Source organism: Lynx rufus, unplaced genomic scaffold, assembly GCF_022079265.1.
Source record: "Lynx rufus isolate CCGP_SWC_20201006 ecotype Redwood Valley unplaced genomic scaffold, mLynRuf1.p SCAF_5, whole genome shotgun sequence".
In the NCBI taxonomy this organism is placed as follows: Eukaryota; Metazoa; Chordata; class Mammalia; order Carnivora; family Felidae; genus Lynx; species Lynx rufus.
The window spans coordinates 27,620,560-27,635,708 of NW_025814867.1; the positions used below are offsets into that span (position 1 = coordinate 27,620,560).

The window sequence follows — 15,149 nt, forward strand, 5'->3', positions numbered from 1 at the left end:
TCAACCATACACACTTCATTCGCAACAAAAGCAAACACATAAGTTCTCATTTAAAAATGTGGCTCCTTGGGGCACCTGGGTGGCTCAGTCAGTTAAGCATCTGACTTCGGCTCAGGTCGTGATCTCGCGGTCCGTGAGTTCGAGCCCCGGGTCGGGCTCTGTGCTGACAGCTCAGAACCTGGAGCCTGCTTCTGATTCTGTGTCTCCCTCTTTCTCTGACCCTCCCCCCGTTCATGCTCTGTCTCTCTCTGTCTCAAAAGTAAACGTTAAAAAAAATAAATAAATAAAAATGTGGCTCCTTGCAATTATTTTACGGATGTTCAGATTTAGATTTATTAATTTTAGAATAGATTTCAAATTTATTTGACATTCACATATTCTACCTGATGATTTAAAAAGCATTTTATTAATAATTTCTAAGTATGCGAGGGAGCTTCTAAGAAAAATCTTTTACTTTTCAGCAACACAAAATAAAGATAAACATCTTGACCTAAGTAACTACAGACTGAGACATAAAAGATAATACATAACATACTTCTTGATTATCTTTTAATTTCAGTAAAATTGAATACTTTAATTTTTTCTTTTAAAAATCAAAATATCATAAAACTAATTAGGTATTGTTTGTGAAAAACACCAAATGCCCAAGTTGAGCTGAAAGCAGCAGTGGTGTAACACAAGGCTTTTTTTTTTTTTTTTTTTGACTTCCAAATAAATGATTTCAAAAGGCAATTTAAAAGACTGACAGCAATGTCACACTCGGATAATCCCATCTATGAAGCTGCATTTTTTGTCTCCCTCTTCAAAGTTCTTTGCAATTATCCCTCTCACAATGAAAATGCTTCTCTGCTCCTAAGATGAATTGATTCGATCAACTTTTAAGGCCACTTAACTTCCTTATTCAAAAACACTATGTTTTTATTTACAATAAACTACAAAAACAGCAAAAGCAAAACAGTCTAATTTCTGGGAGGCCTAAAAAAGTCTTTACAGAGTTAAAAAAAAAAAAACCCAAAAAACCCAAAACAGTTCTAGCCCTATTGTAAATAAAACTGATTCAATCATTTTAGAATGCTTAACTAGTTGAGATTTTATATTCATCGGTGTATTTGTTTTTAAAACCTTCTATAACCAACGTACTTGCAGTTTCTCTGAGGGATACAATACACAAAAGGAAGTCTGCTTACTTTTAGGTTTGAAAATCTTTTTCCTTTCTGAACCAAAATTCTTTACTTATAAAGAATTCTAAAACTTCATTTTCACACCTCACTCTAAAAAAAGGTCAAAGACAAAGATTTTTCTTAGTATTTAATACATGTTCTCTGGACCTAGAAAATTTATATCTTGAAGAGCATGAAAGGTCTCTGTAGCACTTCCTATACCAGAGAGTAAATAAAAAAATCTGTGCAAGGTAAGTGGGTGGAAATCCTCCACAACACAATAGAGCATCCAAATCACCTTGCTGTGCGGTATACTCACGAAAGAGAATAAAGCTTAAAATGTGTAGACCACAGTCTCAAGTATGAAAATGTAGTACTACCATTTCTGAAATATTTTAATTATTAGTATTATGCTAATAAAATCTTATCTATAAGACACCTTCTTCATTAAGTAAAATAGAATAAAATGAGTTGCCAAATACATTTTTGGGGGGAACTTTTGTTTTTCCTTGAGAATATTTGAGAGTTAATGTGAGACTTTTAGAACCAAAAGAGGATTAGCAGCCATCAAGTCCAATTCCCTGTTTTTATGTATAAGAAAACAGATGTTCAAGAAAGTAGAGTGAAGGGAGCTAATGGTAGAAGTGAGAATTAGAACTCAGCTCTTCTGACCCCACATCCACTTGTTTTTCCACTGGCTCACAGTTCTGGGAAGTAATGTTCACAGATCTGTTGGAGCAGAGTGGATTATCCCAATTTTATGTTTGATTTACAAGTATCAAGGCAAGAAAATCATGAATTTACAAAATTGGTAATGAAAATAAAGATGATGGTGCTAGACATAACAAAAACACAGAAGTCAAATCAACAAGAAAACATGTATCAAACAATTATTCACATGAAGACTAGCATATATACATTTAAAATATTCAAACATTTGAAAAAAATCTGACATCTAGAAAAAGTTTCTATAAATACCTCACTGTGCTTTTCATTACTGTGAAATCATTTTAAATCCTAAAATTATTGGCCGATAAATTGTCAAGAGTGAATAGCAGAATTTTTAGCAGAACTAAAAATATATATAAGTAGGCTATACTAGTATAATATGCAAAAGTAACTTACTTCTCTAACACTTATGAGACAGGCCTAAATGGACTCTAGTCCTACCAAACTATAGGACTCTGATGATTCTATATGGTTTTAACCATATAACTGAATTCACTGATCAGTATATCCCACTATTTACGGGACAACCCCACCTGAATTTTCTATAAACGCCGCACACACTTCTTTCCTCCAAAACTTCTTCTTTCCTTGTTGCTATTTCAGGTTACAGCATTAGCAATGAACCAGGTGCTCGCTTAGGAACCACTCTCTGCCTGCGTCCCTTCACCATATACTCACCCAGTCTTCTTTAAATCCCTGTCTCCTCCAAGCCCAATGCAACTGCCTTGGCTCAAAGCCTTTTATCCACTCTTCCCAGAGCTTAAAACAACTTCCTAAATGTCCTCCTTGCATCCAGATTCTTCTTGTCTAGTTAACCAGGATAACGACTTGACCACATTACTGCCACAGTTAAAGAATTCAGAAAGCTCTTGGGGTGCCTGGGTGGCTCAGTTGGTTGAGCATCCAACTTCAGCTCAGGTCATGATCTCGCAGTTGACGAGTTCGAGCCCCGCATGGGGCTCTGTGGTGACAGTTCAGAGCCTGGAGCCTGCTTCGGATTCTGTGTCTCCCTGTCTCTCTGCCCCTCCCTCACTCATGCTCTGTCTCAAAAATAAACATTAAAAAAAAATTTTTTTTTTAAAGAATTTAGAAAGTGCTTGGGAGTCTACAGGATGAAGTCTAAACCCTTCAGCACTCTACCCAGACAGGTGTACCTTTGCACCTTAACTACCTTCCCCCACGCTCACACACTAAGATCTCCTACACCACACCTCTCTTCCCAAGCACACATACCCTCTTCCATGTGTCTTTGTAGAAGATACATATGAAAAATCTCATTAATCTTGGTAACAAATCTCTTAGGTAGGTAGTATTTTTATCCCCATTGTACAGATGGGTAAATACTTCAGCATGGAGGGTAAAGTTACTTGTTCCAAATACTAAAGAGAGGAACTGGAACAATAGAGAATCCTGGGCTCAAGGGCTTCAACAAACTACCTCCACCCCAAATCCACAATTTACCGCATGGACAAACACAAGTTTGTGACTATGGAATAGCCTTAAAACTTAAAGAATTCAGATCTGAAGCTAATGAAAGGTACTATTCTAAAGAATGAAAATACATCCTTACATAGAAACGTGACACAGTTTTTCCTCCTACAGTTAGGGCTGCCATTTTTCCATCATGGTTTTCCTTTGGAGTGTATTTTAGAACATGACAGTCTTGTACCTAAGAAAACAAATATAAAAAAATTAAGTTATGTGCCAAGATACATTTTAACATATCATACCAGCCACACCAAAGCCTTAGGACAATGAGGAATTCCCTAAAGTTAATTATCTCACCATTCCTCTAACACCAACCACAATCTTAAATTATAGAAATACCCTTAAAAAAAAAAAAGTCAAGTACAGGCAGAGCATATAGACAACACATAGAGAAAAGTGCCTAAAACAAAAATATACAACAGAACGCATAGTTGTGAAGAAAACAGGCATTAACCACCACCCATGTCAAGAAGTAGAATCCACAAAACCTCTGCGTGGCTCTTCCCAATAACCTCCCTGCCTTTTTTTTTTTTAACCCCGAAGCAGCGGTTCTCAATGTGTGGTCTCCAAAGAAGCAGCATTGACATCACCTGGGAACTTGGTGAAAATGCTGACCCTTAGGCCTCAGCCCAGACCTACTGAATCAGAATCTCATTTTATAAGCCTTCCAGGTTGATTCTGAGGCTCACTAAAATTTGAGAAGCACTGCCCTAGAAATAACTATTATTCTTGACACTTACGGTAATCATTTACTTACTTTTCTTTATAATTGCTACCTTTGAAAGTATTTAATAATGTAGTTTAGTGTTGCCTGCTTTAGACTTTGTACAAATAGAATCAAACTGTAGGTGTTTTTCCATGCTTTGCTTCTTTCACTTGTTTATATTTCTAAGTTTAATCCATATTGTTGTGTGTAGCTCTCTTCTGTTCATTTTCACTGCTATCCAGCTTTCCATTGTGTGAATATCATGACTTATTTATCCATTCTGTTAGACTTGTGGGTTATTTCTAGTTGGGGAAGTATTAAGAGCAATACTGCTATAATAACTGTTGTAGAGGTATCCTGCTCAAGTTTTCTGTTAAACACTCAGGAGTGAAATGGCCAGACTACAAGGTTCACCAATCTCAACTTTACCACATAATTATGCTAAACTGTTTTCCGAAGTGGTTGTACCAATTTACAATCCAACTAGGCATTCCTAAAAGCTCTCAAAGTTCCCTAGAGTTTTAGAAACTATAATCCTCTCTTTGATCATTCAGGGTCAATAACAATGTCCTAAGACCTGTAAGGCCCCCTGGGGCCTATGAGCACTCAGCGTACTTCTGTGCATGAGCACTCATTTTAATCACCACCATCTGTTCAATCACCTGTCTAGGATTAGGCCCCAAAGATGAACTCAGATGTCCAACCCAATTTGGGGAATGATGGTCTCCTAACTCCATCAGTGATCTTTCTCTAATAATAATTGTAAAGACAACAGTGGCCAATATAAATTGGACATTTAACACTATTTTAAATGCTTGACATTTACACCTTGTGCAACTCTCACAAAAACCTTCTGAGGTAGGTAATAGTTATTTCCTTTACCAAATACAATTCTATCTTTTACAGAGGAGGCACAGTGCTCCAAGGAACACAGCTAAGCAGTGGAAGAATCAAGATGTGAAGTCAAGTATTCTGGTCCCAGCACCCACATTTTTAACAATTAGAGTTTGTATCATCTCAGAGAACAAAATGCTTCCCTAGACAAGAGCGTTACATTCTAAATTAGCAAAGAGATCAAATTTTTTAAAAAAATTTGTATTTAAATTCAAGTTAGTTAACACATAGTGCAATGATTTCAGGAGTCAAATTTAGTCATTCATCACTTACATATAACACCCATTGCACATCCCAACAAATGCCTTCCTTAATGCCCATCACCCATTTGGCCCATCCCCCAACCCAACATCTCTCCAACAGCTCTCAGTTTGTTATCTGTATTTAAAAGTCTCTTATGGAGAGAAGGCAAGATGGCAGAACAGCATCGAAGTTCTTTGTGAGCCTCGCGTCCATGAAATACAGCCTGACCAACACTAAACCATCCTACACACCTAGAAAACTGACTGGAGGATTAACACAACAATCTGTACAACCTGAACCACAGAATTCAGCAGAAAGACAAAAAATTCATTTTTATTTTCAATTTTTATTAAAAATATTTTCCTTTAATTTTTTTACTATATTCTTTACTTTTGTGTAATTTTTCTCAAAATCTACCTTACTTCCATCATTCTATTTTAGTCTACTTCAGTGTATTCAGCTTTTCAAATTTTCAAACAATTTCCATGTTTTCTTTTTTCATTTCTTTTTCTTGAATGCAGACAGTGAAAAACTTCATTTTTACTTTCAATTTCTATTAAAAATATTTTTAATTTTTTCTTACTATTTTTTTTGCTTTTAGGTAAACTTTTCATATTCTATTTTACTTCCATCACTTTATTTTAGTCTACCACATTGTATTCACTTTTTCAAATTTTCAAAAGATTTCCTTTTTTCTTTCTCTTGAATAAAGAGAAAAAATTCATTTTTAATTTTTATTAGAAATATTTTTCTTTAATTTTCTTCCTACTATATTCTTTACTTTTGTGTAAATTTTTTCAAATTCTATTTTACTCCCATTATCTCATTTTAGTCTACATCAGTGTATTCATTTTTTCAAATTCTCAAATGATTTCCTCCCCCCCCCTTTTTCCTATGTCACACCACTATCAACACCCAGACCAAAACACACCTAGGATCTAGCATCATTTATTAGATTTTGTGTGTGTGTTTATTTATTAATTTTACTATTTTAATTTTAATATTTTTATAATTTTAATTTTTCTGCCTCATTAATTCCTTTTCTCCCTTCAAAATGACAACACGAAGGAATTCACCCCAAAAGAAAGAGCACGAAGAAACGACAGAGAGGGATTTAACCAACACAGATATAAGCAAGATGTCTGAACCAGAATTTAGAATCACGATAATAAGAATACCAGCTGGAGTAGAAAACAGATTAGAATCTCTTTCTGCAGAGATAAAAGAAGTAAAAAATAGAATGAAATAAAAAATGTTGTAACTGAACTGCAATCACAGATGGATGCAGCGGCAGGAAGGATGGACGAGGCAGAACAGAGAATCAATGATATAGAGGACAAACTTATAGAGAATAATGAGGCAGAAAAAAAGGGGGAGATTAAGGCAAAAGAGCACGATTTAAGAATTAGAGAAATCAGTGATCATAAAAAAGGAACAACATCAGAATCATAGGGGTCCCAGAAGAGAAAGACAGAGAAATAGGGGTAGAAGGGTTATGTGAGCAAATCATAGCGGAAAACTTTCCTAACCTGGGGAAAGACATTGACATCAAAATCCAGGATGCACAAAGGACCCCCATTAGATTCAACAAAAACTGACCATCAACAAGGTATATCATAGTCAAATTCACAAAATACTCGGGACAAGGAGAGAATCGTGAAAGCAGCAAGGGAAAAAAAGTCCCTAACCTATAAGGCAAGACAGATCAGGTTTGCAGCAGACCTATCCACAAAAACTTGGCAGACCAGAAAGGAGTGGCAGGATATATTCAGTGTGCTGAATCAGAAAAATATGCAGCCAAGAATTCTTTATCCAGAAAGGCTGTCATTCAAAAGAGAGATTAAAAGTTTCCTAGACAAACAAAAATTAAAGGAGTTTGTGACCACTAAACCAGCCCTGCTGGTTAGAGGGGGACTCTCTGTGGGGAGAAAAGATGAAAAAAAAAATTTATGCAACAAAGATTAGAAAGGACCAGAGAACACCACCAGAAACTCCAACTCTACAAGCATCAATACAGCAATAAATTTCTATCTGTCAGTACTCACTCTAAATGTCAATGGACTCAATGCTCCAATCAAAGGACATAGGGTAAAAGAATGGATAAGAAAACAAGACCCATCTAGATGCTGTTTACAAGAGACCCACTTCAGACATAAAGACACCTTCAGATTGAAAATAAGGGGATGGAGAACCATCTATCATGCTAATGGTCAATAAAAGAAATCTGGAGTAGCCATACTTAAATCAGACAATCTAGACTTTAAAATAAAGACTGTATCAAGAGAGGCAGAAGGGCATTATATCATAATCAAGGGGTCTATCCACCAAGAAGACCTAACAATTGTAAACATTTAGGCACCAAATGTGCGAGCACCCAAATATATAAATCAATTAATCACAAACATAAAGAAGCTCATTGATAGTAATACCATAATAGTAGGAGACTTCAACACCCCACTCAAAGCAACGGACAGATCATCTAATCAAAAATCCAAGGAAACAATGGCTTGGAATGACACACTGGACCAGATGGACTTAACAGATATATTCAGAACATTTCATCTTAAAGCAACAGAATATACATTCTTCTCCAGTGCACATGGAACGTTCTCCAGAAAAGACCATACACTGGGACACAAATCAGTCCTAAGTAAGTACAAAGAGGTTGAGATCATACCGTGCATATTTTCAGACCACAATGCTATGAAACTCAAGATCAACCACAAGAACAAATTTGGAAAGGTAACAAACTTGGAGACTGAAGAATATCCTACTAAAGAATGAATGAGCTAACCAAGAAGTTAAAGAGGAATTCAAAAAGTATATGGGAGTCAATGAAAATGGTAACACCACAACCCAAAACCTCTGGGACTCAGCAAAGGCAGTCATAAGAGGAGAGTATATAGCAACCCAGGCCTTCCTAAAGAAGGACGAAAGATCTCATATACACAACCTAACTTTATGCCTTAAGGAGCTGGAAAAAGAATAGCAAATAAAACCCAAAACCAGCAGAAGGCAGGAAATAATAAAGATTAGAGCAGAAATTAATGCTATCGAAGCCAAAAAAACAGAACAGATCAATGAAACAAGAAGCTGGTGCTTTGAAAGAATTAACAAAATTGATAAACTACTAGCCAGTTTGATCATGAAGAAAAAGGACCCAAATAAATAAAATCAAGAATGAAAGAGGAGCGATCACAACCAACACAGCAGAGATAAGAACAATAATAAGAGAATATTATGAACAATTATATGCCAATAAAAAGGGCCATCTGGAAGAAATGGACAAATTCCTAGAAACATATACACTACCAAAACTGAAACAGGAAGAAATAGAAAATTTGAACAGACCCATAACCAGTAAGGAAAGCGAATTAGTAATCAAAAATCTGCCAAAAAAACAAGAGTCCGGGGCCAGATGGCTTTCCAGGGGAATTCTACCAAACATTTAAGGAAGAGTTAACATCTATTCTCTTGAAGCTGTTCCAAAAAATAGAAATGGAAGGAAAACTTCCAAACTCTTTCTATGAAGCCAGCATTACCTTGATTCCAAAACCAGACAGAGACCCCACTAAAAAGGAGAACTATAGACCAATCTCCCTGATGCATATGGATGCAAAAATCCTCAACAAGATATTAGCCAACCGGATCCAACAATACATTACAAAAATTATTCACCACGACCAAGAGGGATTTATACCTGGGATGCAGGGCTGGTTCAATATCTGCAAAACAATTAACGTGATTCATCACATCAATAAAAGAAAGGAGGAGAACCATAGGATCCTCTCAATAGATGCAGAGAAAGCATTTGACGAAATACAGCATCCTTTCTTGATAAAAACCCTCAAGAAAGCAGGGATAGAAGAGCATACCTCAAGATCATAAAAGCCATATGTGAATCACCCAACGCTAACATCATCCTCAATGGGGAGAAACTGAGAGGTTTACCCCCAAGGTCAGGAACAAGACAGGGTTGTCCACTCTCACCACTGTTATTCAACATAGTATTGGTAGTCTTAGCCTCTGCAATCAGACAACACAAAGAAATAAAAGGCATTCCAAATCGGCCAGGAGGAGGTCAAACTTTCACTCTTCGCAGATGACATGATAGTCTATATGGACAACCCAAAAGATTCCACCAAAAAACTGCTAGAACTGATTCATGAATTCAGCAAAGTTGCAGGATATAAAATCAACGCAGAGAAATCGGTTGCATTCCTATACACCACCAATGAAGCAACTGACAGAGAAATCAAGGAATTGATCCCATTTACAGTTGCACTAAAAGCCATAAAATAACTATGAATAAATCGAACCAAAGAGGTAAAAAAATCCATACACTGAAAACTGTAGAAAGCTTATGAAAGAAATTGAAGAAGACACAAAAAAATGAAAAAAATATTCCATGCTCATGGATTGGAAGAACAAATATTGTTAAAATGTGGATACTATCCAAAGGAATCTACAAATTTAACGCAATCCCTATCAAAATTACACCAGCATTCTTCACAGAGATAGAACAAACAATCCTTAAATTTGTATGGAACCAGAAAAGACCATGAAAAGCCAAAGCAATCCTGAAAAATCCCAAACTTCAAGATGCATTACAAAGCTGTAATCATCCAGACAGTATGGTACTGGCACAAAAAAAGACACTCAGATGAACAGAACAGAGATCCAGAAATGGACCCCCAAGTGTATGAGCAACTAATCTTTGACAAAGCAGGAAAGAATATCCAGTGGAATAAAGACAGTCACTTCAGCAAATGGTGCTGGGAAAACTGGACAGCGACATGCAGAAAAACGAACCTGGACCACTTTCTTACACCATATACAAAAATAAACTCAAAATGGATGAAAGACCTAAATGTAAGACAGGAAGCCATCACAATCCTCGAGGAGAAAGCAGGCAAAAACCTCTTTGATCTTGGCTGCAGCAACTTCTTACTCAACACGTCTCCGGAGGCAAGGGAAACAAAAGCAAAAATGAACTACTGGGAGCTCATCAAAATAAAAAGCTTGTGCACAGTTAAGGAAACAATCAGCAAAACTAAAAGGCAACCAACAGAATGGGAGAAGGTATTTGCAAATGACATATCAGATAAAGGGTTAGTATCCAAAATCTATAAAGAACAAAGAATCCAGTGAAGAAATGGGCAAAAACATGGATAGACACTTCTCCACAGAAGACATACAGATGGCCAACTGGCACATGAGAAAATGCTCCACATCACTCATCATCAGGGAAATACAAATCAAAACCACAATGAGATACCACCTTACACCTGTCAGAATGGCTAACATTAACAACCCAGGCAACAACAGATGTTGGCGAGGATGCAGAGAAAGAGGATCTCTTTTGCACTGTTGGTGGGAATGCAAGCTGGTGCAGCCACTCTGGAAAACAGTATGGAGGTTCCTCAAAAAACTAAAAATAGAACTACCCTACGGCCCAGCAATTGCACTACTAGGCATTTATCCACGGGATACAGGTGTGCTGTTTTGAAGCGACACATGCACCCCCATATTTATAGCAGCACAATCAACAATAGCCAAAGTATGGAAAGAGCCCAAATGTCCATCGATGAATAAATGGATAAAGAAGATGTAGTATATGTATACAATGGAGGATTACTCGGCAATCAAAAAGAGTGAAATCTTGCCATTTGCAACTACGTGGATGGAACTGGAGGGTATTATGCTAAGTGAAATTAGTCAGAGAAAGACAAAGATCATATGACTTCACTCATGTGAAGAGTTTAAGACACAAAACAGAGGAACGTAAGGGAAGGGATACAAAAATAATATAAAAACAGGAAGGAGGACAAAACAGAGGAGACTCTTAAATATGGGAACAAACTGAGGGTTAGGGGAGGGATTGTGGGCGGGGGGATGGGCTAAATGGGTAAGGGGCACTAAGGAATCTACTCCTGAAATCATTGTTGCACTATATGCTAACCAATTTGGATGTATATTTCAAAAAAAAAAATAAAAAAATAAAAGAATAAAAAAAAATCAAGTTTCTTATGATTTGCCTCCATCTTTTTATCTTATTTTTCCTTCCCTTCCCCTAAATTAACTTGTTTTCTTAAATTCCACGAGTGAAATCATATATTTATCTTTCTCTGACTGACTTATTTCACTTAACATAATTCTCTAGTTCCATCCACAGTTACAAATTGCAAGATTTCATTCATTTTGATCACCAAGTAATATTCCATTGTATATATACAAGACCAAATGTTAATTTTGAGAGGAAAGAATGAAAATAAGTTCGGACAGATTTTTTCCGATTCTGAATTAAACTGGTACCTCTGTGAGAAGCTAGGTTACACTGTTTTTTGTTCATTGCCCTAGTTAAATCCAAAGCCGGTATCACGAAGACCACCACTCAGGCAAAAGTGAAACATTTACTGAAATAGTCAGAAGTAAAGTTCTTTAATAGTATTTATGCTTGACATTAGCCCATTCTTCACCATACACTTATGTATTTTAGGATACAAATACTGCCCGTTCAGATTTGCACAAATAGATCTTGGTACACGTACAGATCTGTTACATCTTCTGTTTCTGTCTTACCTGAAGTAATGTGACCACATGTTTTTGACCATCTTTGGTCCATAAAGGCATCATACCCAGCTTTAGGGCGATAAGGCCTACTCTAGAGGAACCTGGTAATTAAACACAAATCAGTGTTATTACAAACTTTTTCAACACTCGTCAACATGATACAACAGTATTTCCTACACTGTGGTTTCAATATGAGCAATAGGCAGCTAAGACACATGTTAATACATTCATAGAGTAAAATACAACTGCTCCTTAGAGATGTAAGAGACTTCAACCATGGCTGGGTAAGATATTGGTACTTAATAAATCTCTGTATAATGAACAAATATACGAGAACTATACAAAATGAAGAAAATAGGTAAACTGATAATATTCTGCTTTAAAAATAATGCTATTAAGAGAGGGCATAAATCTCTCATTACACTTTGCTTTCCTAGTATCAATTTATATCTAACCTCATTAATTGGGAAACATCTACCACTCAAATTCTAAGAACTTAGGTGGGGTTACAGGGATGACACAAGAGGTCACGTTGCTAAAATATGTCAGCCTCCACCATGCCCCTTAGATTTTTTGCATAAGTTCGGAAAGTTACCCCACTAAGAACTTCTGATCACTATACAATTCAACTGACACAATAAACCCCAACCAGAGACCACACTCTCAACAAGACAGGCCTTATTCTTCTTGGTCTGGCTACACATGGGTTTAATACTCTGCGAGCTACAAGTTGCTGATTCTGGAGTTATGCTTTGCAAACCTGGAGTGCTAGAACCCCAACTGAAAACATCACTGTGACACACTGCAGTTTAAATTACACTCCTCCAGCTTTCCTTCCCTGACTTAATTTTATTTTTTTTATCTGAAGGAAACAAGAAGACATACGCAGAATGATTTTCCTTTCACCTGCAAAATAGCTTCTTGAGGAAATCTTGACTACCATCAGACATTCACTTATAGTAGACCAGCATTCTAGAAATTAACTTGCAAACCTAACTACATTGAAACACACTTGAGACATGAAAAATAAATTCAAGAAATTTATCATTTCGCAGCAGTCACTATGATTTTGAGTATGCCAGTCACATTAGGGAATGAGAACTTCTCAAATATAAAATAACTACCTGGCTCCCAAGGATGTAGAGGCCATGGTTCATCTTTTAAAGGACACAGTTTACTTGCTAATTGGGCTTTATTTTCCTCAGAGACCAACTGCTTAACAAATGAGACATTTTCTTCAGAAAGATGCTCATCCCACCAAGTACCACTCCTGCCATGGAGACTTCTAACCAAAAGCCAGATGTCTGCTCTGTAAAAACAAAAATTGGAAAACAAACCACAATATAAAAGGTTCCCCCATTTAACATGGGGAAGGGAGGTCACATGCGTTGGAAAGTGTAGTCTGGCCCTTAGGAAAGGGTCTGGAATCTGTGCAAGTTTTTTTTTTTTTTCCCCCCTCACATTTCTTATGACAAAAATGGGATTCACACATTTTTTTTTAACGTTTATTTATTTATTTATTTTTTTTTTCAACGTTTATTTATTTTTGGGACAGAGAGAGACAGAGCATGAACGGGGGAGGGGCAGAGAGAGGGAGACACAGAATCGGAAACAGGCTCCAGGCTCTGAGCCATCAGCCCAGAGCCCGACGCGGGGCTCGAACTCACGGACCGCGAGATCGTGACCTGGCTGAAGTCGGACGCTTAACCGACTGCGCCACCCAGGCGCCCCCTAACGTTTATTTATTTTTGAGACAGAGAGAGACAGAGCATGAACAGGGGAGGGGCAGAGAGAGAGGGAGACACAGAATCTGAAACAGGCTCCAGGCTCTGAGCTGTCATCACAGAGCCCGACGCGGGGCTCCAACTCACGGACCGTGAGATCATGACCTGAGCGGAAGTCGGACGCTTAACCGACCAAGCCACCCAGGCGCCCCGGGATTCACATATTTACTGTCAATGATTACCCTACGGTAAAAGGTCTTCATCTTCTCTTCTGGGATAAACCAATTTCTAACAGAGCTGTCTTACAAAGGAGAAGCCACTGACCAATTTGTATATGTCCCTTAATAGTTTACATCCAGTGGAGGTGGCAGAATGTGGGATGCTGACCTTTCTCTGATAAGCTCACCTCTTCCCTGCAATGACATTGCCAAAGCTCAGAAGATACATAAAAGACATGGTCTCTGACCACTTGAACATACCAAGGAAGACTTCAGGGGATGAAAGTCGGGAAGGAGGTGTGCAATTCTTGCAGAGAGGGTCAGAAAAGGAGTAAAGCTTTCTGTCGTCTATGCCCCTTTTGTAGTCAGGTGCATCCACGTTAGAGTCCAAATTTTGCACTAATTAGTTGACTTATCTTACTTCCCCAGGCTGCCGTTTTATCTGCAAAACGTAATCATGACTACGGAATAATGATAGTATCTGTAGAAGGAATAACGACAGCAGTTCTATCTCATAAGGCTACGAGAACTAAGACGCCTAACATACTCAACAAAGCATTCAGTACAGAGAAAACGCCCACTAACTGGTAGATAATATAACTGCTGTTGGTAATGCTCTCTGCCAGTCGCTGGCTCATAAACATTAAAAACAAAAAACCACCCCTTCAGTCCTTTAAACGGCGCTTCCTTGGAGTACCGCTCCTAACTCCTGTGTGCCTGCGGTCTGGAGACAGCCCCTTTCTCCTCCACCCAGGGCAGACCCCTCCGCACTGGGCCATGGCACTGCTCCGGGTCGCAGTGTTTCGCAGGGACCACACCTCCACACCCAGTCTCGAACACCCACCTGTTTCCCGAGCCCCGGGCAGCACCCAGGCCGCTCGCGCCGCAGCCCAGCACCCGGGCGCCGGCCTGAGCCAGCAGCCTCCAACCAGGCATGGAGTAGCCGGGGAGGGCTCGGCCCGCGGCTCTTCCTGTCGCCCCGCCGCTCTGCTTTCAAGACGTCCCCACGCTGCAGCCTCGAATCCACCGGAGCCCTCCGGGATCCTCCCGCTGACTTTGTACCGCTGCCCTCCCAGGTCGGAAAGGAGCCGCTGGAGCCACTTCCGGTCCGTTTCCTAATGCGCTCCGGGCACCGAGGTCAACCCCCGGAACTAGAGTTCCGCCTGCGGATAGTCCTACTTTGGGTCCCAGTTAGGGTAGGGATGGCGGGGACTAACTGATTTGTCTCTCCAGGGGTTGAAAAAAAAAAGAAAAAAAAGCGGGGGGCGGGGGGAGGGAAATAGGGAAATGTTCGGAATTTAAACTTTGCCAGAATGAAGCGAACTAGGGACAGGTTCCTTAAGGAGCCAGGTCACTTCTAAATAATGCTCACTGCTGGGCAGCGCATTGTACTAAACAGCCCTTGATACTGTTA

General features: G+C 38.5%; 1 protein-coding gene across 1 annotated transcript in view; it reads right to left on the reverse strand.

Annotated features, from left to right (window-relative positions):
* MRPL3 (mitochondrial ribosomal protein L3) overlaps positions 1-14,831 on the reverse strand; it is a 51,922-nt gene extending 37,091 nt beyond the window's left edge. The window contains exons 1-4 of the mRNA XM_047099836.1: positions 14,580-14,831; positions 12,918-13,102; positions 11,803-11,894; positions 3,460-3,558 (exon numbers count right to left, since the gene is read on the reverse strand). Of these exons, the coding sequence (XP_046955792.1) occupies positions 3,460-3,558; positions 11,803-11,894; positions 12,918-13,102; positions 14,580-14,671 (468 nt within the window). The 5' untranslated portion in view covers positions 14,672-14,831. The remainder of the gene's footprint in view (positions 1-3,459; positions 3,559-11,802; positions 11,895-12,917; positions 13,103-14,579) is intronic.
* Positions 14,832-15,149: the final 318 nt, after the last annotated feature.